This window comes from Heteronotia binoei, chromosome 4 (assembly GCF_032191835.1).
Source record: "Heteronotia binoei isolate CCM8104 ecotype False Entrance Well chromosome 4, APGP_CSIRO_Hbin_v1, whole genome shotgun sequence".
In the NCBI taxonomy this organism is placed as follows: domain Eukaryota; kingdom Metazoa; phylum Chordata; class Lepidosauria; order Squamata; family Gekkonidae; genus Heteronotia; species Heteronotia binoei.
Genome location: NC_083226.1, coordinates 33,627,433 through 33,651,307, shown reverse-complemented (window position 1 = coordinate 33,651,307; position 23,875 = coordinate 33,627,433). Strand labels below are relative to the sequence as shown.

The following is a 23,875-nucleotide window of genomic DNA, read 5'->3' as shown; positions in this document are numbered from 1 at the left end:
AGATGTTTTGGGGACTTTTAGCAACCTAGTTCCCCAAGGACTGATGAAAGCACCTTCCATAGCTTGCTGCAACCTGTTTGTGAAGCATTTTGTGGATAAAAATCACTCGTGCTCCTCAATTCATAATGACCCACTGGATGCTGAATTTGTATTGTTAAGTCTCTTCGGCTTCCGCTGATCGCAGTTGCAGTTACTGTTGATACTTGAGGAAAGTAATGTGGTTCTTGACTAATGGCAGCCAGCCCCTTGCATGATTTATCCCTGGTTAAAATCAGAAGTGGGAAGCTAATCAGCGGGAGAGCGGCTCCTTGAAGGGAAGGCATAGGTGGGGCTCATTCTGGGTGCCATTTGTGGTTCAAATGGGAATGAAAGTTCAAAGGAGCAGGGCCTTTTCAGTAACAGCCTTCTATTTGGGGGATTTAAAAAATATTTTAATTATTGATAAGAAAATCTGCTGCCTCTCCAGAGACCTTATTTTTATTTGCAGACTATACTTCCTCTTAAGACCTCTGGCTTCTTTCTGGCTTCCAGAAAATGGATGACATTTTTGTCTTTCATCAGGGCTTTAGGGAGTATGAGTTTTTTTTCTAAAAAATATATATTTTGTTTATTTTTTAAAGTATTTGATTAGTTTTCAGATCACTTTTTCTTATTTTAATGTGATTTATTTTCTGTTTAGTGGCTGTTACCTGCATTGTGAACCCCCAAATGGGTAGAAAGGGGTGTGTGTTCTAAATGTATTAAATAAATACTCCTAGGGGTGTATTTTTATGTATTTATATCCCATCTCATCAAGACAGCTTATAGAAAAAAGAATAAGGGAGTAGAGAACCTGAATTTTAACAGGGATAAATGTAAAGTTCTGCATTTAGGTAGGAAAAATCCAATGTATGGTTATAGAACGGGGGAGACTTGTCTTAGTAGTAGTATGTGCGAAAAGGATCTAGGGGTCTTAGTGGATAATACGCTGAACATGAGTCAAGTGTGAAAAAAACAAAAAAACCCAATGTGATGTGGTGGCTAAAAAGGCAACTGCAATTTTGGGCTGTATCAACAGAAGTATAGTATCCAGATCACGTTAAGTGATGGTATCGCTTTACTCTGCTCTGGTGAGACCTCACCTGGAGTATTGTGTTCAGTTTTGGGCACCATATTTTAAGAAGGATATAGACAAGCTGAAATGGGTCCAGAGGAGGGTGACGAAGATGGTGAGGGGTCTGGAGACCAAGTCCTATGAGGAAAGGTTGGAGGATCTGGGGATGTTTAGCTTGAAGAGGAGGCAGCTGAGAGGTGATACGATCACCATCTTCAAGTAGCTGAAGGGCTGTCATGTAGAGGATGGTGTGGAATTCTTTTCTGTGGCCCCAGAAGGTAGGACCAGAACCAGTGGGTTGAAATTAAATCAAAAGAGTTTCCAGCTCAACATTAGGAAGAACTTCCTGACAGTTAGAGCGACTCCTCAGTAGAACAGGCTTCCTTGGGACGTGGCGGGCTCCCCTTCCTTGGAGGTTTTTAAACAGAGGCTGGATGGCCATCTGACAGCAATGAAGATCCTGTGAATTAAGGGGGAGGTGTTTGTGAGTTTCCTGCATTGTGCAGGGGGTTGGACTAGATGACCCTGGAGGTCCCTTCCATATGATTCTGGGTCCTGTCTAAGATGTGGTGCTGGAGTGGACAACGTGGCAGTTCCTATCACTCCAGAGCAGACGTGAAAGAGAAACAAGACAAGCTGAAGTCCAGGCATCCTGATTGATCTCTGTTTTCTTTCTCTCTCCTGTTCACAGAAGCCCAGAAGAAATGGAGTCATGGATAAATAAGATCAACTGTGTGGCAGCTGTTTTTTCTGCCCCACCGTTTCCAGCTGCTATTGGTTCCCAGAAGAAATTTAGCCGCCCACTGTTACCTGCCACTACAACCAAATTATCTCAGGTGATTAATACACATCACGAGTCATGTGTCAAGTGTGCTACTAACCCACTGCATAGAATACAGATGTGGGAAGGTTTGCTCAGAGAACAAACCAGGTTTTGGATTGGTACAACTTGCTACAGAATGGCTTTCAGAGCCTGTATCATAGATGGGATTTCCCCCCCTCTCCCTTGGGGTTGGAACCAGGAAAGGCAATGATATAATATGGGCTTGGAAGGTCATCTTTTATGAACTAATTGAAAAGTTCTAACTATGCAGAAGGAACACAGACTGAAATCGAGTCATGGAAGTTATTTGAATTGCTTTCACGAGAATTGTTTTAACGGGGATGTCAGCCAATCTGCATTTGCTTCCTTCATTTGTAACCTGCCTTTCTCCCCAAAGTGACTTATATTGTTCTCCTCGCCTCCGTTTTATCCTCACAACAACCCTGTGAGGTAGGTTGGGCTGAGAGTATGTGTTAAGGAGGAAAAATTAAAGGGCTGCATCAGTCACTAAAAGACTGGCCTTAGCCTTATTTTTTTTAAATAGAATCTCTGAGAGCCTGTGTGCCCGGCCCAAGATCAGCCAGCAAGCTTCCATGGTTGAGTGGGGATTCAGATGTGGGTTGTCCAGTTTCTAATCTGACACTATAACCACTACCCCACACTAGCTTTAACAGTTAACAAGGGATGTTATCCTTTTAAAAACATTTTTTTTGTTTCTCTAAATGATGTATGCGCTTTCATATCACTTGGTGTCCCATAATCGGATTACGTAATTGAATTCCTTGTAGTGCCAAACCCAGCTGTGAGTCCTTGTGTGTGACTTTGGGCTGCTACCCAAACCAGTCAAGTTCCTCTCTCCCACTTCTCTGCTCCCGCAGGCATGCAGGAACTCTCAGCTTCTAATCTGTACTCATCCTGTTGGGCGCTTCCACATCCCTGACAGCGAATAGTGCAGAGCAGGGGTGAGGTAGTGAGCAACGTGGGGTTGTCTCGGCACAGTGTAAGCGATATACATAAAAGAAGGTACAGAAAAGATACATTAGAAAGAGGATACAGAAACAATATGGTGGAAACAAGGTACAGAAATGATACGATGGGAAAAGGGTACAGCCCTTTGGCATACCCCACAATCAGGGCTTTTTTTGAGCAGGAATGCACAGGAACGCAGTGCCGGCTGGCTTGGTGTCAGAGGGTATGACCTAATATACAAAAGAGTTTCTGTAGGGCTTTTTCTACAAAAAAAGCCCTGTGTGGAACAATAATGGCATCAGGGGGTGTGGCCTGATATGCAAATGAGTTCCTACTGCACTTTTTCTTGGGAAAAAACCACCTCTTCCCATAATTCCAAAAACATTGTGCCTGTACTGACAACAAGTTGACATTAAAGTTCTGTCTGGGGAAGTTCATTCACACATTCAGGTCATCGGGGATGAACACCTGTACATGTATGAACTGGCTCTTTGCTATTCTTTCTTTCACAGTGCAATCCTATGTGGAACTACCCCAGTCTGAGCCTCTGTATAGGATTTAAGGGTTAAATCTTCCAGTAGTTTTTATGCTAACAACTGCATAACTACCGAATACATATAATCCTAGCTTTCTTCTGCGAAGGTCAAGGTAGCATGAGGGTTTAAACCCAGGTCTTGTAGATCCTACGTGGACACTACACTTGGCAAGTAGCATCCCGGCTTCTGTGTGTTGGTTGTGCTTGAGAACATGATGAAGTATTGAGAATGGCTCTTATACAGGGAGGTAGATCCACCATTGTGATCTGGGGTCTCCCTCTCTCTTCTTACTTCTAATGAGAAAGTGCTGTCAAGTCACAGCTGAATTATGGTGACCCCATAGGGTTATCCTTGCTACGAGGCAAGAGACGTTCAGAGGTGGTTTGCCATTGCCTGCCTCCACATCCCAACTCTGGTATTCCTCAGAGGTCTGCAATCCAGATACTAGCCAGTGTCACCCTACATTTTCTCCCCCCACCCCCAATTTTTTTTTCCCTTTTTGCCTCAATGCAAAAATTGCTATCTGGTGGCATGGTTTTCTTTTCAGCTGCCCATTGAGAAAACTACAGTTTACATACTGGTAGAAAGTAGAGATGAGGAGTGAAAGGATGTAAGCTGTTTTTAGCCGAAAGGCAGGGAGGGGGGCGGGAGAGAGTGTTGCGTTTTCGAGGGAGATGAATTCAGGGACAAGCTGAGAACTGTCAGCTTTTATCTGTCAGCAAAAGAACTTGCCAGTAGGCTTCGGCTTCTTCTGCAAAGGATGAAATGTGAACTGTCAACTCTGTCTGGTTGCTTTTTTAGATGATGTGGCCTGAATCGCGATTTGCTTTTTCAGCTCCTGGTCCTGTTTCCAAATAAGTATGTCCTGCAGTAGCTCAATTCAGAGGTTGCATTTCCCAAGCTCCCAGCTATGGTTTGAAGATGGGAGTGGGGCGCGGGGGGGGGCAGTTGTTCATGCCCTCACCTGCTCCTTAATTTATTATCACCCCAAGAGTTCTCTTGGCACCTCCAGCCAAGAGAACCTTCACCTAACATGCCTATTCTCATAGCAAGGATCACCCTCCACCTCCAATGTGACACTTTGCTTGAAAGCTCTTCTGTACCTGCCAAACTCATTTACTGTTGTCGTGTGCCCTGCACACATTTAAAAACAACGGAAGTGTTTGTTCTCTAACTTGAAGGAAAACAAGAATTGTCATGCAATATGTCATTTATCCAAAGTTCAAAATAAACCAGCATCTGCCACTGTGCTGTTCATGTGTTTACATGTGCGCTAGAGACATGATGGATCCACACTTTAAAATGTAATGTCTAATGACTGGGGAATGAAAGCCTGAAGAATGGCAGTTCTGGCAGCTCATACTACCAGGGCACTAGAAACAATGATCTTTCAGGAAAAGTTAACTCAAAAATTGGGACTATTTGTCTATTCAGTACATTATATCCTGCCCTTTCTTCAATGACCTCAAGGGTCTCCCTTCATTTTTCTTTACCATCACAGTAATCCAGTGTGTGACCTCAGTGCTGAGAGTGTGTGACTCACTCAGGGTCATCCAGCAGGCTTCCGTGGCACAGCAAGGGCCTGAACTCAAGTGACAACAATAATGATTACACCACATTGTCTCTGGCACTGCTCTGCCACAGAAGCTCACTGGTTGACCCAGGGGTGGAATTCTAGCAGGAGCTCCTTTGCATATTAGGCCACACATCCCTGATGTAGCCAATCCTCCAAGAGCTTACAAGGCTCTTTTTTGTAAGCTCTTGATTGGCTATATCAGGGGTGTGTGGCCTAATATGCAAAGGAGCTCCTGCTAGAATTCCACCCCTCAGTTGACCTCAGGCCTCTCGCATCCGTTGGTTGAAGTATCTATTGGTTGAAGTATTTACATCATGCGGGAGAGAAGTTCACACAAGTCTGCTTTTGTTGCTTCTGCAGGATGACCAGTTAAAATCGCATGAAGCCAAACTGAAGCAGATCTCCACTGAGCTGGCCGAGCATCGCTCCTACCCGCCGGATAAGAAGCTGAAAGGCAAGGAAGTTGAGGACTATAAACTGAAAGACCATTATTTGGATTTTGAGGTATGTTGGAGTCAGCCGCAGCTACCCACCCCCCCGCCCCACCAGAGTAATTGTGGACATTCCCCTGAAGCCAGACAGCTTAATAAGGGCATTTTAATAACTGGATCAGCAAATTTGCCCTAGGCATCATCCAGATTGACACATAAATCGCTTTGGACAGCTGAGCATGTGTGGCTGTAGTGCCAGTAAACTACCATAAGTGGAAAAGCCAAGGGAGAAGGGCACCACATGGTCCCAGCTCATTTCTGGCGTTAAGACCAAAGGGAAGCAGGGGCTTTGTTGGACAGGCATAGTTGCCATAGTGCAGACTTATAGGCAGCTGCCTACCCAGCACACATTCTCTCTCTCTCTCTCTCTGCTTTTTTCTCTTTTAAGGGCAGAATGCAGAACTAGATCTGTACTGGGAAATCTTGATCAAGACACATGGGAACTTCCCACGATCATTTCCTTCTTAGGGTTTCTTTGTTCCTTAAAAAAAAATAACATCTGCTCCTTTCCTTTTATTTATTAGCTTCCTTGACCAATGGTCTTACGTTCAACACAAACCAAGACATTATTTTTGTATTCTTATTTGGTATTTGTTTTATAGTCGAATAATGGAGCTACAAAACAAATAACAAAGCAGAATACAACAATAATTTGAAACCAAAGTAGATTAACTAAAGAGGAAGAAAAGCCAGTAATCATGATCGCAAAACCTAATTAAATAACTGAAAAGAGAAAAAAAGTCACAGGAAGGATTCCTCCCCATGCCCCGCCTTTCAAAGACCTGCTCCTTCCAACTACAATCTAAACACAAGGGCCAAAAACTTGAGCAGATGTTAATAAAAATATAATAAAATATTAATAAAAATATAATAAAAATATTAACATCTGCTCAGGTTTTTGGCCCTTGTTGTTTGGATTGTAGTTAGAAGGAGCAGGTCTTTGAATGGCGGGGCCATGAGTAGGAATCCTTTTTGTGACGTCTGGTCCAAAAGATGTCTCTAGCAGGGAAATTGCATTGTTTCTGACTTGGGAGCTTTATTTTTTTGTTTGTTTGTTTATATTCCATTTGTTAGCCTGCCCTTCCCCTTAAGCAGGGGCTCGGGGACCTGAACATTGAAGGTTGGCATGATCCCAGCACTGCTCATGAGAACCAGTGGATAATCTTTCACAGAACTGTTGTGAGGATAAAGTGGTGGAGGAAGAAAGATTGTTGTAAGCCATTCTGGGTTCCTGTTGACAAGAAAAGCAGAGTATAAATGAAGTAAATAAATAAACGCTGTTAGGTTTGTTTGAGCTTCTGTATCTGGAGGCAGTCTAACCTCTGATATCAGAAGCTGGAGACAAGTGGCAGGAAGGTCAGTTGCCACTGTGTCCTGTCCAAAGGCATCTTGCTGGCTGTTTTTTGGAACAGGATGCTGGACTCAGTGGTACCACTGGTCTGATCCAACAAGGTTAGAAGAGATAGAAGGATTTTTGTCGTTCTCCTTTAGCCTTTCCAGGATTTTGAGTCTGTGCAGGTCGAGCAATCTCCAGCAGACACCTCAGGGGCTCCAGTGTTTAAATTCTGAGCTGGCTTTCTACGTTCTTCTAGAACAAAGTAAGAGTCCAGCGGCACCTTTAAGATCAACAAAGTTTTATTCAGAATGTAAGCTTTCGTATGCATGCATACTTCATCAGACAATGGAACGATGAAGTATGTATGCATACGAAAGCTTATATTCTGAATAAAACTTTGTTGGTCTTAAAGGTCTACTGAACTCCTACTTTGTTCTGTTGCTTCAGACCAACATGGCTACCCACCTGAATCTATCTATATGTTCTTCTAGAGTGGTGATCTTCAACATGGTGCCTTTCAATGCTGTAGCACACACTGCTGTACTTCCTTATACCCACCTTCTGTTCCCCCAAAGTATCTTTTCCCCAAAGCAGAGAGTCACATGCCTGGCTTTCCTGGAACAGGTGTTTCAGAAGAGTCCAGAAGGCATCATCTTTGTGTCTGCAGGGAGCACCTGTTCAGAAATAGTAGCCTCTTCCATAGGATGGATAGGGGTGTGGAAAATAGTCCAGTCTCATCAGATCTCATAAGCTAATCAGGGTCAGTGCTTTGATGGGAACCCACCAAAGAAGACTTTGCAGAGGAAGGCAATGGCAAACCACCTCTGCTTCTCACTTGGCTTGAAAACCCTACGAGATCACCATAAGCGGGCTGCGACTTGACAGCATTGTACACACGTATCATATGAGGGTCTTGGAATATTCCAATACTTTTGTGATTGGCCCCTGCCCACATGGCAACTGTTCAGTAGTGGTACCCACTCAGTATTCTTAAATTCCAAAAGTGCCTAGAGGCTCAACAAGATTGAGGACACTTGTTCTAGAGCATGGGTCTCCATAGTGATGCCTGTAGGTGCCATGGTGCCCACTGAAGTCTTTCTTGGTGGCTACCAGGTGTTTTTGAAAGCAAACAGGGTCAGGTGGACCTTCTGATCGACCATTGGACATTTGATTGGCTGTGAAATATTTAACAAAATGGGTTCAGCAGCAGCTGCCACTGCAGCACAAGGAAGTTCAATTTGTGACTGAAGGGAAGGTGTGCATAAACAAAAGATTTTCTAAATACTATGTTCCTTTTAAAAGGCATCCTGTTTAGCAGAACTTCTGCCTGGAACGTTGGAAGAGTTAGTATTAGAGTTATATAAAGCCTCACTCTCTGACATTTTGTGGTTGACTGTGCTTCCTGTGGCAGCCATTGCTTTTGGTACCACCTCCTATGGCAGCCATTTTATGATTGTGCTCACCACCCTGTGTAGGCTTCCCAACCCTCCCCCCCCTGGCGGGGGACCCCAGGATTTCCACCCTCTTCCCCCGCTCCCCAAAAAAACGGAAGCGGGGGGAGGGGGGAAACGGCGCCGGGGAGCATGGCGAGCCGCCGCATCCCGGAGCGGGTGAGGCCGCCGCGCCGCTGCCGCCCCCTCCCCGCCCACCGCAGCTGCTCCTCCGAGATGAGCCCAGGCTGAGCCCATCTCGGAGGAGCAGCCAAGAGGCGGCAGCAGTGCAGGGGAGGGCGAGGCAGGCCAAGAGCATGGCGAGCCACGAATCCGGGCCCTTCTAGGACCTGGACTCGCGGCTCGCCACGCCCCCGGCCCGCCTCCACCCCCCCCCCTCCGATTCCACCCCAGAGGCGGACTGGAGCGGGCAAGGCCGCCGTGCCGCTGCCGCCTCTTCTCCGCTCGCCGTGGCTGCTCCTCCGAGATGGGCTCAGGCTGAGCCCATCTCGGAGGAGCAGCCACGGCGAGCGGAGAAGAGGCGGCAGCGGTGCAGTGGCCTTGCCTGCTCCGAGACGGGGCGGCTCGCCACTCTCCCCGGCGCCGTTTCCCCCCTAGCTCCACCCCAGTGTCTCCTGGCTCCACCCCCAAAGTCTCCTGGCTCCACCCCCAAAGTCCCCAGATATTTCTGGGGTTGGACTTGGGAACCCTAACCCTGTGTCAGAATTCCAAAGGTGCCTGCAGGATCAAAAAGGTTAGAGAATGGCTGGGCAACCTGCTTTATGCATGCTGCAAATGGCAGGGACAACAGGAGCTTGTAGCTTCTGTGGTGGACAAGAATAGAAGGGCCTAAACTGGCTGCTCTGGCTTAGGCCTGTACTCCAATATTGTACTGGCTGAACAGTCCACAGACAAAACCATACTGTGGGGAGCATGCGTGAACAGCATATGCACAGTAATGCACACAAGAGCAGCACTGTCTACTTAATTAAGCAGGTCTAATTAAGCAGGTCTAATTAAGCAGACTTAATTAAGCAGGTCTACAGTTCTTGTTCTTGGGCAAAGATGTCCTTATTTCTGCGGAAGTCCTATGTGTTGCACAGGATTACAGAAAATGTTCTGGAGTAACACTTTCGGTTCACATAGGACACCAGCAAGGCTTGCTGGACCTTTGTATTGCCTCATGAGAAAAGAACATGCAGTAGGAGTCTCCAGTGAATGCTGAGAAAGGGTGATGTCCACCACCACAAAATGGCTGCCACCAGAGTAGTGCCAATACAAAATGGCTGCCACAGAATCCAAGGACACTGAAAAGGTGTTGGGATGTCTGACCCAAGAGTCTTCTACAGTGGAGGAATCTTCCAAATGGGCAGTCCTGTAAATGCACATTCGATGCCTCCTCGATTATTTTCTCACATCAAGGGGTTGGAGAAAAGCTGGGAGATCCTGCTTGGAGATCTTTGCTTTTAGGAGATCTTGCTTGGTTTCAAGAAAGGAAAAAGGTTTTTGTTCCCTGTGCAATCATAGTGAAAGGTTGTTAAATCTTGGAGATATAGGAAACCCAGTGTCTGTAGCCAAACCCAGCTGTAATGCCCAAGATGGGCTGAGCACTGTTCTAGTCAGTCATCTGGTAGGGAAGTGACTCGAACCTCCTTGTTTTTTCCTCTTCCATTCAAGATCCTTTGAATTTAACTCCCAGAACTCAAAAAGTGAGCAGGTGCCAAGGAACACATTGGTGCCATATTGAGGATTGCTGCTCACCTGGTGCTGTGCACTGTATTGAAAGAGGGGTTGGAATGGGCAAACTGTCTTCCAGGGGAACTTGCTCTGGGAATTTTCTCAGTGAAGAACTCCAGGCTTCTTCCAGACACAGTTTGTTTGAGGGGACAGGTAGAGAGATGTTCCAGGTTCGGATAAACCAGAATGCAAACAGAAGCGCCACAGGAACATCAAAACCCTGCGTGGCAATCCGGAACTCGTGGCTCCTTTTCTTCTTTCTTTTTGTGGCCTGGTGTATCCATTTATTTGATGAAGCATGAGTCAGTCTTGATGCGCTATCAGTATTCATCTCGCCTTGTTTTTGAGTGACACTCTTTTAACGGTTTAATTTATTGGTCTTCTCGCTGCTGAACTGCAAGTACAGAGATACCAAGTGCGTGACTGTCTTTCTACATTAAATTTTAAATTTACTTGAGGTTTTTCTGGGCCTTTAAAGGGCTCTGTTGGAATCCCCACTCCCTGGTCATTTCTTTTTTCTTGTGCTCGCTGGCAGAGGCTGTTGCATTTGAATAATAATGACTGCCTGTTTTGAATTAAGAAAACACACTGGGTTTTTTTTCCTTCTTCATTGTGGAATACAAATACCTTGATAATGGAGTTTTTGCCTCCTTTTTGAAGTGTGTGTGGGCAATTGGTAGAATCTCATCAACGTTAGCACCGCTTCAGTGGGGATGGGTCAGGAGACACATTGTTAAATAAAACATTCAGGGAGGCTGGTAGAGGATGCATTTTGTATTTCTTGAAAGCTAGGGTTTTTTTCCCCCTGAATTCTTGATAATCACAAGTTATTTGAATTAATCACTGAGGCGTTACGCAGAGCTGTAGATAGAACTGCGCCATAACAGAGGGCTGTGTTCCGTTCTACACCCTGAAGAAATTCAAGGGTTCATTACTTGCTAAAGTGCATTTTCTCTCTTCTGGACCATTTGTTTGTATTAGGTTTGTACCCATGATAGTTCTCCTGCCCACCAGTTTTTCTTCTGGGATCCAGGGACTCTGGGGGTCTGCCAGGGTCCTTCCAGGGGTCTGCAGAACAGGTGGTGAGGAGGGGAGACCCCTTATCTTTAGGGTGCTGCTGCCCTGACATGGTAAAGAATTTAAGCACAGAGGACGTGGTGTTTTAGGCAAGAAAAGAACAGAATGTGTATTTCTCCGAGATATATTTCTGGTTTTATTGTCTTTTGGCTTCCCTTGAAATTCCTCACCTCACATGTTTTGCCTGAGGAGAAAGCTTTACATTTGTTTCACATTTTACTTCAGACCAGTTCTTGTTCTCAAACTTTCTGAGCTTCCCCCCTTTTGTCCTGCCTTCTGTGTCCTGTCCCCTCCCACTTCCCCCAAAGAGCCCCAGTCCCCCCTGCTCCATAGCCAAGGATGGAGAGATCATTCTGTGCAGTCAGTGTTTGCTCAGTGTTTGCAAAGATCTGTGAACTGGGGCACAAATCCAACACTGGCATTAGGAAAAGAGAGCAGAAGAAGACACCACCTGACTCCTACAAACCACACATGGATAATTTCATTAGAACAAACCAAGCAGTTCTTCACAAATCAGGGAGATAGTGTTGAGAGCTGGTCCAAGGTATGAAATGTTGAGGATTCTCCACTTGAGGGCAAGCAACGTGTCTCATGTGCCGCAGGATCTTCCCACTTCTCCTCCAGGTGTTCTCCCCAAGAATGGGAACTGTTACATTATTTACTTCCTCACTTATTTCATTTGTATCCCTCTTTCTCTCCATTGGGGGCTGAAAGCAGCTCTCATAATTGTTCTCTTTTCCATTTTATCTTCACAACAGCCCTGTGAGCAAGACCCAAGGCCACCCAGCAGGCTTCCGTGGCAGAGTGGGGATTTGAACCTGGGGTATCCCCAGATTCCATTCTGATGGTCTAACCACTAATAAACCTGATGATAACCTCAGAATGTGTGAATTCCCCCACCCCTTAAATATTGCTAGCCCTGTTGCTAGACCCTTCTTTGTGGTCTCCCCACTATACACTTCAGATGTTTCCCTATAGGAGGAAATGCCAAATTCAAATTTCCCTTTGGAAAACATTTCAGGCTTGTGGGAAACGAGTGTTGAGGCCAGTCTGTGCTCTCTGTGCTCCTGCCTGCAGAGGAGAGGCAGGTGGCAATCAGAGTTTTGGGGCTCCTTTAGCAGCAGCACCTCATATTTGAAATGCCTTTCCCCTTGAGGTTCAAATTAAAAAGACATTTTAATAAGACACAGAAAACTGTCTTGGTACCTAATAACTGATGTACTTTGAAACTTGTAATGGTATTTGCCCCTTATGCTAACTTATTTGTGTATTTATACTGGTGAAATAAGCTTGCACTCTGTATGCCTCACTGATCCATTTTGTGGTTGCTGTTGGACATGTCACATCCCCAAATCTGGTGGTGCAGTAGCTAGTGGGTTATTCTCTGTGTGTGTGTGTGCGCATATGAATCATACTATGGAAACAAACTAAAGTAAAGCTGTGTATAGCATATCCAAATTCCAGCTTGGTGTGGTAAGTAAACTTCAAAGACTGACAGGTGAAATCTGATGTAAAAGTACATATTTTACTTTGAGTAATCTCTCTAGAAATCAGTCTACCCAATAAGAAAGAGGGTAAGAAAGAAAAACAATAAAATTTAGAGGTTCCAGAGCTCTGCTCCTATGAGCTCCTGCCCAAAATGAGGCCTGCATCTGGCACAAACCTTTTTCTTTTTTATGTGCCAAGCCAAAATGTTTCTTTTTTACTCTGGCTTCTACCTAAGAGACTGATCTTCTGAATATTGCTTTTACCAGTTTGCTTCTGTACTGAGGATTTCTTTCATAAGAATTACGTTAGACTGATAAATGCTTTATACTGTTTTTATGCTCTGATTGGTTTTTAAATATCTCCTATTCGTTTGTTAGTTTTAATGGGTTTTTTTTAAAAAATGATGTTATTCTGTTTTACTTTATTAGCTGCCTCCTTCTTTAGAGATGCAGCATATACATTTTCTAAACAAATACATAACATACCAGGCTGAGTATTGACTTGGTTTCTTTTCTCCCCCCCCCCCACCTCCTCCCCCCAGAAAATCCGCTATGAAATGTATGTGTCCCTTCTCAAAGATGGCGGAGGAAAAGAGCTGCTGAGCACCAGTGAGAATGATGGCCCAGGACTGAAGAAATGCCATTCGAGTCCTTCGTTAAATCAGGAGTCTCCAGTTAGTGCCAAGGTGAAGCGTAACATCTCCGAGCGGAAGGACTATAGACCTGAAACCCCAAGCGTCAAGCAGAAGGTGACTTAGGGCATCTGAGGCAGGCTGGAGGAATAACATAGCGCTCTCCCTTTGATCACCATTCCGTAATGAAAACAAAACGAAAATTAACACATCTGCCTGAATGGGGTGTTAGTGACATTTTTCAATTGTACATTTTGTTGTTTCTGTACAGGTTGTTGGAGATGTTTTTGGCTTCTGACTTGTGTTTGCCTAGTTAATTTATCTATAGAGCAATTGATCCAATCCTTTTTTAAAAATAAGAAAAAAGGAGGCGGGGGGGAGGGTGAGAAGGGAAGAGAGTCCCATGATCAATTTCTCTCCCCGCCCCATCTTTTTATCTTCTCCTTCTGGCTTGTAATGTTCATCTCTCAAATCGTCCACTGCTTTTCAGTAGCAGAGAGGGTCACTGGACAAAGCTTTAGATGGACTTTTCTCCATTGCGGATGGATTCTTGCATTTGCCAAAGTGGCACTGATTTCCTGCAAGACAAGTAGGTAACAGAATGCTGATGCTGTGAATTCAAGGTCTCGCAGATCTGCTGGTCCTGATAACACCCCTTGATGGCAGCCATGTCAGTAGTTAGACTATTGAATTAGATTTTTATTGTGATCCCTTGAGTCTACACTCCATACGGGATTGAAAAGTGAACGGTGAACGTAAAAGACAAAATATGAAGTAGCAGAGTTACAGTTGTTGGATGTAGAGACAGAGGAAGGCCAACACCGCTTTCCCCTTTGAAGATCATGGATGGTTGCAGCCAAAGCTGGTCTTTATTTTTCCATATAATTGAATTGTTAAATCTGAACAATCAACCTCTTGGTTTCATCAGCAAAGTCACCTTGAGTTGGATTCAGAGGTGCATGACAGCACTTACACTAGTAAAATGGCACTTCTGTAGGCAGTGCAAGAGGTATTTTTGCTGATACCCCCTCTGATTTTACCTCACACACTGTTTATGAGGGCCCTCTGACCACCATCCCCCAAATAGAACTTTGGGGGTGGGGGCTCAGCGGTCCAGTGGGAAAGTTCTGTTCCAGGATCTTCACTCTGCTCTTGAGCCTTCAGATCCAACTCTTAACTCTGTACAGTTCTCAATAGTGTGTATTCTTGTGTGTGCTGTACAGAGAACTTTCATGTGTATTTTCCCCATGGGCATTATTATCCTCCTTCAACAAATACAGTTCTATTATAAACTAATTGATTACAACTGGGTATTTTCGTTTCAGTGCCAGAAAACTAAAGGCAAGCATAGTGTGGTACCCAGTTCCCCTTGCTATCTAGTGTTAAGAATTCCTAGACAGCTGGTATTTAGAAATGTGGAGTCTTTCTTCCTAGAATCAAAGCCTGGTTCCTTCCCAGCCACCTTGTGCCAGCAAGTATTTTCCTCGGCTACAAGCTTGCCCGTCACAGATATGCCTCCCCCTCCTATCTATTTCCTGTCATCTACAAAGGAAGTGCAGGCCAGTCACAAAGAGAAGAGCTGGAGGTTTATTGGTATTCCTGTGCTAGCTTCATTTTCCTCATCCAGGGGAACATTGTCTAAGTAATCCTTGAAGAGCCTTCAGAATGCAGTGTGACACCACCTTAACCTCTTAACTTTGCCTGGCTCTAAGACGTGTTCCCCCCCCCCCCCCCAATATGTACAGCCTAGGGTATAAAAGTACTTTACAGATAGTACAGGGTAACTCCACGAGACATTTCCTGGGAAAAGGAGACACGTTGTTCCTAGAAACCACTATGATGATATGAGCAGCAGGATTTTTGTGTTTCTTGTTCTATTGACCCAATGAGAAAAAACTGGAGAGGGGTTAAGGAACAAGATTCACATTCCCTGCCATAGAGAATAGAGTGAAACATGTTCTGAATTTCTGATACTAAAGTGAGCACTCCTGTTGATTGTGACTCTCTGTGTGCTCAGCTAATGATGCTGTTCTCTGTGGTAAAAGCTCTATTATGTATAGCGGTGTTTCCCAATTGCAGGGTCAGGACCCAACACTGGGCCACGCAGGGCTCAATGCCGGGCCCTGGGGCCTCCCGTCCCCTGGCCGCCGCCCGCACCTTCCCCCACCACGGTGTCATGCCCCCCCCGCCTCCTTCTCCCTTCTCTACCGCTGGTAGATTTCAAGCGTTGTAAAGCTCCCCCCCCCCCCCCGCCGACCACCTGAGGAGGCGAGGAAAATGGCGCTGAGCTAACTCAGCACTGGGGCAGGCCACCGGCACTTCGAAAGGACCATGCCTGGAACGAGCACATGGCTAATCCCTCCCCCACACTTCCTTCCCATCCAGGAAGTGTGGGAGAGGAATTAGCCGTGCACCTGTTACAGGAGCGGTCCCTTCGAAGTGCCTGCGGCCTGCCCCAGCGCTGAGTTAGCTTAGCACCATTTTCCTCACCTCCTCAGGTGGTTGGGGCGGGGGGAGCTTTACAATGTCTGAAATTTACCAGCGGTGGAGAAGGGAGGGAGAAGGAGGCATTTGCGCAGTGAGAGTCAGCAGTTTTAAAGGTGAGTTGCTCCAATCCTGTTTTTTCTGTTTTTCTTTTCTTTTCTCTTTCTTTCTTCCTTTTGTCCCTTTTTTCTTTCACTTTTCCCCTCCCTTTTCCTTCCTTCCTTCCTTCCTTCCTTCCTTCCTTCCTTCCTTCCTTCCTTCCTTCCTTCCTTCCTTCCTTCCTATTTCCTTTTTTCTTTTTTCCTCTATTTGTTTCCAACTCTTTCCTCCTCCCTCCCTCTCTCTCTCTCTTTTTCTTTCTTTCTTTCTTTCTTTCTTTCTTTCTTTCTTTCTTTCTTTCTTTCTTTCTTTCTTTCTTTCTTTCTTTCCCCCTTCCTTCCTTCCTTCCTTCCTTCCTTCCTTCCTTCCTTCCTTCCTTCCTTCCTTCCTTCCTTCCTTCCTTCCTTCCTTCCTTCCTTCCTTCCTTCCTTCCTTCCTTCCTTCCTTCCTTCCCACTGCTAATCTGAGTAGACCTGGGGGTGGGGGTGGAGGAGAAGCTTGAAATGCCCTGCTATTTCATGTTCTCCCAGGACGAGAACATTTTATATTTTTAATTTTCTGCTGTGTGATCCTTGTGCTTTTTCTTGATTTTTTTTTTAAAATTGCATTGCAAAATCCCACTATTATCCTACCTTTCCTAAACAAAATATTGAAAGAGTTTTAGGCTTGTTTGTACATCATTTCCTGTCTCCCGGCTCCACCCCTGAAGTCTCTTGGCTCCACCCCCAAATTTTAGTGGGCCACAAAGGAGAAGTGTAAAAATAACTGGGCCACGGGGGGGGGGGGGGGAAAGGGGGAGTTTGGGAAACCCTGATGTATAGCATTGGCAAGCCAAGCAGCATTCAGTTCAGTTTAGTGCCGGCATTTTAGAGCTGCCTCATGACTGGAACCTCCTTCTTAGGGAGACCAGCTTGACACTTTTGAGGATCATTGGTCCAGGAATGCTATTCTTGGTTTTAAGGTAGATGCATCGATAGTTAATGTAAAAAAGAATGAACAAAGAAGAGTGGCATAAGCAAGACGGAGGCTGGCTTATTCTTGCTCTCGCGCTGCAGCACTTCGTATTTTGCAAATGGTTCAGAAAAACCAGCAAGCTGCTGTTTGTAAGAGAGACATGGTGGTCAAGTGACATGGCTGATCAGCATTATAGGAAAAGATGGGATGGCTTTACCTTCGCTGCTCTCTGTGTGTTGTATCTTGGGGTTAGCCCACAGCAAAAAGTGAAGATGCTGTTGAAAAGGGGGGAGGACTCAAAATATTTTTTGTAGTGGGGGGGGGGGAGAGGCAGAGAAGTGAGAAATGTTAAATCCATTAAGTGAAAGCAAGCATAGAATAGTTTCCATAGCTGAAGCAGGAATAAGTTGAATTATGCAAGAGCCTTCTGTGTCACTTGGCTGTTATCCTCTATGGCTGTTCGCTGAGCATTGTGTGAAAATTCTGAAATAGCAGCTATTCTCAAAGCGATTGCCATATAAATTCTGAAATCATGTGCATCATGGAAAAAGTAAATAGGAACGGCTTTTTACGGATGGCTGCCATACTCTTTTCTCCCACTGAAAACACAGAGATCCTTCCCCATGAGCTGAACCATTGCTTTATGTCATTCCCTCCCCTTGGATGGGGGAGAGCATTGAGCACTAAGACATGGGGAGGAAACCACATTTCCCTTGATCTGATGCATCATTGCAATATGACATCCACAATGGGAGAGAGAAAGGCCAGAGAGCCCCTCCTCTTTGCAGGGGTGGATTGGCTGGTTAATTTACTGCAGAAGTGGGATCCAGCAAAGCCAAGCTCCAGTAGCTCTAGTGTTGCTATAGGGGCTATTTCGCTCAGTTCTGGAGGAGAAGAAAACAAGCAAGCCGATGCCCAGCTCGGTCACTGCTTGTTGGGTCCAGGCTGAGTAGGGCTTGCAATATTGTTAGGGGCCCCTCTGGATTGCTCTGGGGCCGTTTTAACTTCTCAGGCCATCTCTAGTCTGTCGCTTCTGGGGCTTTGTTTGCAAAGTGGGTGGTGAAGACAGGGTCTGTAAAGGCTTTGCCACTGGAGAGCCCTTGAACTTGGCCACAGAATCCAATGAGAGAGAGAGAGAGAGAGAATGAGGGAGGGCTATTAATGCGTTGAAGATTTCTTCTTTTTGGAAGACTGTTTCCCATTCTGCAAAGGTTTAATTGTTGACATAAGTTTAACTACACCTTGGTTTAAAATTTGGTTACACCACATGTGTGTGGGTGAACAAAATGGAACATCATTTACCCCATAGTTGCCAGTTTGCCATCCCTGAGGGCAGAACAGGAGATGGGCCTCAGTCTGTCCTGTTGGCACAAGGAAAAGGAGCCAGCAGCTTGGGCAGAGCTGCATTCCCATGGGCTAACCCCTAAAGAAACCCTTCCGAGGCCGCTTTGCACATGAGTGAAGCCTAGCTTTCAGGCAGGGAAGCAGCAGGAGAGGTGGTGCTTCAGCAAACTGCTCCCAGCCTCAGATTTCATTCAAGCATTGAAATGCTTTTGATGGAAGCCTTCCCAGCAGGTCCCAGCATTGGCCATCCTCTAATTGTTGGGATTTGCTCTCCTAGCTGGCAAGCTCTGTACAGCCACCCATGTCTGCCCATCCAGACAGAAGAGCTTGTAGTGATCAGGAAAGCCGCTACCTCAGCCCAAGGGAATGAGAATTACCCCAAAATGTGTAGTTGAGTTTTAATCCACCTCTGGGTGTCGAGAGTGTCATCAAATGAGTATTGAAAATATAACACAGAGTGATAAGAAAGCATTCAAAATGTAAGGACCCATTTTAATGGGGTCTTTGTTTTCCTTGTTTGGCAGAAAGCAAGTAATGCCAGCAAATACTGAAAGAGAAATGGGGGGTGGGGAGAATACCTTAAATATACTGGTCCAGTTGCAGCTCCAGTCAAAAATGTTTGCAATGATCAGTAGCCCCAAATGGGAACATAGTTCTGCACCCAAAAGGCATTTGGATAACTCCTGAGATGGAGGAGTGCACATCCTTGTCTGGACCACATATCCACGTTGGCCATGCAGCAGATCTCCTATGTGGGATCAGAGCAACTATGGCTCGTTTTTCAGGTGAGCCCTAAAGATGTGTCCCAAAGGCACCGGCCAGCATTCAGGGACACTCTGGCATGACCCACAAACAGGATACAGGATGGGGAGAGGCATACAAGAAATGGCTGCGTTAACCCTGGGGCACTGCCCCTTCGGTGGGCAAGAGGATCCTTGCAACTGTCAAGCATTCCCCGGACAAACTCCTCACCCAACACAATGGCAGACATTTTGCTCATAATAAATAATCAGAACTATTCTGCGCTTGTTAAAATTGACAAGAACAGACACACAAAAATGCAACCTTTCCAGCACCTTGCAATGCTGCCATTCACAACAAAGCTTCTTCCCAGCCGAGCGGCATTCATTATGGGCTCACATTCAGAATTAGAGCAGACGGGAAGCATGTTCCAGCTTTTAATTGTGCACACGAAACAGCCATCTTGGGGGTTGTTGGAGTGCTTTGAAGTACAGGGAAGTGATCTGAAGGTTTCCAGCTGCTCTCCACCCTCTTTAGAGAAAGGGAACTGGGACCGAATACAGTGGGTTCAGCTCCTGAGCTTCTGGCTGAGAAGAGGGAGAGGGCAATGAAAAAGGTTATTCTGGGGATTTCTACATTACACCCGTGCACAAAACGGCCCCGGAAGGGGTTCTCCGAGGTTAGCCCTCGGGCATACAGCTCTGCCCATACCACCAAGACAGACTGAGGTTCAGCACCGGTTCTCCATCAGCCCACTTTGCCTGCCTGGGACAGCAACCCGGAAGCCATGGGGCAAATAATGCTCCATTTTGCACAAGCTCTGCTTTTGTCAAAGCATGCTCCTCACAAGCTCTACTGTTTAGGTATCCATTTGATTTGTGCCGTATGTGGGCAGATAAGTTAGCAAGTTCTGTGGACTTCACTGAAAAGTTTACCTCAGTGAGAAGTTGGCCTTTAGCCATCACCAGAGGGCTTTTGCTAAGGCACAATAGGATTCCACATCCAAATATTCTCCTGAGAAGCAATGGAGTTGGAAAGCAATGCTCAATGGTGCTTGGTCCCGATGCACCCATTTCTGAGCCTGTGCCATATATTCTTTGTAGCACCATTGAAAGATCCACCCCTAGGTGACCTTTGGTGAATTCCTCATTCCCCAGCCACATCCCTCTTCTCCAACAGATGGAAGAAAATCCTGAGCTGTTATTCAGGCTTCTTGAAGGTGCTTTTCCTATACTGCTTTGAACATTATGTAGATGCTAAGAATTATTATACCCCACATTTTGTATTTTGCATTGGATGTGTTGTCCATGGAAAACCTAGGTGAGAATAATTGAGCATCCAAAACTGGGATTGTCTTGAATTGAATAAAAATACGCAGAAGTCAAGATTTCAAAGAAGTAGTTTCCTTCATTTGGGATGTTGCCAGGCCAAACAGGCAAGACATAGACAATCCTTGCATAGTTCTGCAGTTGTTATAAGACTAGCCAGAGTAGATCTTCCACTTCTCCAGGTTAAAGGATCTTTAGATATCTGGCCAGTATCTTTTTAAAGTGGAAGTAAACAAAGATATTCCTTATGGGGCAAAACCAGAGAAGCTGGGGAGTTGTGTCTTGCATAGACTGGAGAACTTGCTTTGGCAAATGAAGAGCTTGAATTTCATCCCAGTCTCATAGCTTGTGCACTATTGTGTGACACATGGCTGCTGTGACAAAATGTGACAGAGATGGTTAACCTTTCAAAGCTCTTATCCTTTGGGTTTTTCCACCATAAAATAGCTGTAACTAGGTATATACTTCAACAGGCACCTGGTTCTTCCATGGATTTTCCATAAAGCTAGATGTGGTAGCAGGTCAAAAACTCTTCTGTTTATTTAGTATGTACCAAAACAAAGAAATAACTAGGCTCTTGGTTCTATCATTTTGGAAGCAGACTCCTCCAAAGGCCATATGGGCTCTTGAAAAGGCCCAAAAGTAGTTCCCTCAGCATCTAGGGGTTTGCTAGTACCAAATGTACCTTAGTGATATTTCTCAGTGATAGAGAGCACGCTATCCATGTAGAGTGTTCTAGCTTCAGTCCTTGGCACCTCCATTTAAAACAGTTGGAAAAACTGTTTATGAAACCTTAGAGAGTTAGAATAGTCAAGATTTGTCCAGATCAGTTATTGGCTGATGTCTAGAAAATAATCCAGTTTGTCCAGAAAACCAAAGGTGTTTGCCTATCCCTAATTAAAGTTGGTAAATTAATGTGAGATTTCCTCTGCAAAACTCTTTTATCTGTGTGGGATGAATTTAAACAAGCCCCAAGTGTATTATTATCCCCTTCAGCAGATATATAAAGAAGAGATTTTTTTAAAATAAACACACACATTAAAATATCTACTGAGCAGCCTCTTTGTGCTTGGCAGATATTGGGACAGAGATATACCGTATATGTTTGCTTTTTGAAGCAGTGTGATGAGAATAGATTTGGACCATAATTAAGAACTTCCACCTTGGTTTCAGGTAACTAAAAGATACAAAAGAGGGAAAGAGATATCTGAAAGAGAAATAGAACATTTCTTTTTGAAAGGACTAAAATGTCTGCCACTGCTGTTCCTTGATTTCCGGCCAGAGTTAGCTTTCCATTATCCTTAATGCTGAGCTCTGTGCAATTCTAGAGGTTACATGTTCCAATAGCGTTAGAGGTAGACTCAGAAGTGGTTTAGAGTTAGACTCAGAAGTGGTATCACTGCATGTCTTTTGTATCTTTTGCTTTGATGGTGCGGCTGACTGATATTTGCAGGGCTTTGATGATGGGATTATACTGATAATTTTTAACAGAGAAATGTCGCCACACAGTAATTATGTCATTCATTCATTCTGTCAACTGATGGTGGCATTTCCCTGTAAAATTTGATAGTATAAAGTTGTGGTTTGCTTTGGCTGAGGATTTAAAAATTACTGTGTGTGTTTGTGTGTGTGTGTACATATATAATGAGATCAGAAGCTTCAGCAGGGAATCCTGCCATTGGTTGTGTTCTCTGCTTAGCATTAACTTAGTTTCTCTGCTGAAACCGTATATGAGGCCTAGGTTGGCTGGGCTGGACCCAGATTACTCTAGACCATAAAGGCATTTGCACTGACTGGTGATGCTTTCACTGGTAAACACATGTGATCCTGGAAAGATGACACTCCATTTCATTATTTTCTCAGGCCAGCCTATGGTTCTGGAAGTTATAGGAGACTTAAAGTCCGAGGGTAACAGTGTGGTCCATTTCCCTTTCCTGAAATGTTCCCCCTCAACTTTTTTTTTTTGCTGAGGTCTACAGACAGATTAATGAAGAGTTAAAATGGAGGACCCTTCCCTGGCATGACCTCCTGTTGAGCAATATCACACATGATCACTCCAGTGATTTTATAAACTCTCAACTAAAAGAGAGTAGGCTGGGCTTTTGTCAAGGCAACACAAAAGTGTGTCATAAGAAGAAAATGGATGGCATGGTAGAAGGTAGCATTTGGGGAAGGAACTGCCAGTGCTGTCTGGAACTATGTCAACTGGTCACATCTGCTGGGAGCCCCACAGAATCAAAAGAGACGAGCCTTGAATGTGTAGGGTCCCTCCCCTTCCAGTTCTGGCACAATAATTGTCATACTGAGTATAAAGTTTGAAGTTCGGTGTTCTCATTCAGTGTCGCTACCAGTTCTTTTTGCTGGCACAAGCTTACAGAATGTGAGGAACAGAAAAGCTAGGCATCATACAAAGACTGATTTCGTTATTTCTATAGGGGGAAAAATGGATGGCAATTCTTGTGTTGTTAAAGTAATATCTCCAGATTGTTTTTGAACGAGTCACTACCCCTCTGAACATCAAGTTAAAATCTAAGCAACAGCCAAGGCCAGCTTATAGAGTGTACTAGCTTCAATTTCTTTCCTTGGCTTGGGTCTGGGAACGAAGACCAAACATGAAACACATAATCTCAGTGCACTTTGATCCAGAGCCCTTATTCCCTTTCCTTGACTTCGACCTTCCATATCAACCTTTCACCGGCCAATTCTTTTACTACGACCAATCTTTTCTTAGCTATGGAGTCAATTATGGTAGTGTCAGGCAGGAGCCTCGAGCTGCCATTTACAGAAGGAGACGCACCAGGATTTTGCTCAACAAGGTTAATTTCTCCCTATGGGAACATTAGAAGCAAGCACAACCTCCTTCATTCGTGTCAGTAGCAAAAGGGTCCAAACCATTTTGGCAATTTTTTCTCTAGTGGTACCATAGAATTTCCTTCAGATCGCTAGTCTGTTCCCTCTTTACAGGTACTGGAAAGGCAATTTCCTAATAAATGAAGGCACTTATAAAGATTCTCTTCTATATGGAGAAGGGACTCACTTATGTGGATATTGTTTTTATAGCATTGAAATAATATTTTTTTGAGACTAAGTTTACATTTGCTTATGTTTTGTCTGTACATAAATCCTCTCCCCCTCTGTTTTACCATTGCTGGCGTCAGCCCTCTGTGATACGCAGACAACAATTTGCCTGATGTTATAAAACTGTGAGATATTGTAGACTTTTTTTTTCCTCTTTGTGTATATGTTCATGACGATGACAACTCTGTTTTGTTTTTATAAGTTGGAATAATGTTGCTTTGGCGCAACACAGCTTAAAGCCTTCTGAATGGATTTTTATGTTCATGAAAATGAACAAACCAGTGAAAGATTTCACATATGTATATGATATATGTATATGTAAAAACAAAATTAGAAAAGAAATAAACCAAATGTATTTCATTGGCTGGAACTGAAGGTCCTTATTTATGGTTCAGCAGTCTGAATAGCCCAGTATACAGAGCTTGGTTGCTTGTGATTAGTACTTGGATGGGAGACCCCTAAGGAAGACCTGGGTTGCTTGCTAAGGAAGGCAATGGCAAGCCACTTCTGCTCATCTCTTGCCTTGAAAATCTTACAGTCGAGGGGTTGCTAAAGTTGGTTGTGACTTGACAGCAGATAATTATTATTTATGGAGCTTTACAATACTGTGGCCAAAGAATAGCAGAGCAATTTATATTTCACTTTCCTGCAAATGTCCTG

General features: G+C 44.6%; 1 protein-coding gene and 1 long non-coding RNA gene across 4 annotated transcripts in view; both read left to right on the top strand.

The window, feature by feature from the left end:
- The window catches only part of PSD3 (pleckstrin and Sec7 domain containing 3), a 204,722-nt gene extending 191,187 nt beyond the window's left edge, over positions 1-13,535 (top strand). For all 3 annotated transcript variants that reach the window (XM_060237095.1, XM_060237096.1, XM_060237097.1), the window contains 3 exons: positions 1,785-1,929; positions 5,358-5,501; positions 13,098-13,535. In XM_060237095.1, coding sequence (XP_060093078.1) covers positions 1,785-1,929; positions 5,358-5,501; positions 13,098-13,313 — 505 coding nt within the window. In that variant the 3' untranslated portion in view covers positions 13,314-13,535. The remainder of the gene's footprint in view (positions 1-1,784; positions 1,930-5,357; positions 5,502-13,097) is intronic.
- Positions 13,536-22,209: 8,674 nt separating this feature from the next.
- LOC132569938 (uncharacterized) lies at positions 22,210-23,575 on the top strand. The gene is made up of 2 exons (XR_009555296.1): positions 22,210-22,241; positions 22,274-23,575. It is a non-coding gene; the product is annotated as an uncharacterized LOC132569938 (long non-coding RNA).
- The last annotated feature ends 300 nt before the right edge of the window (positions 23,576-23,875 follow it).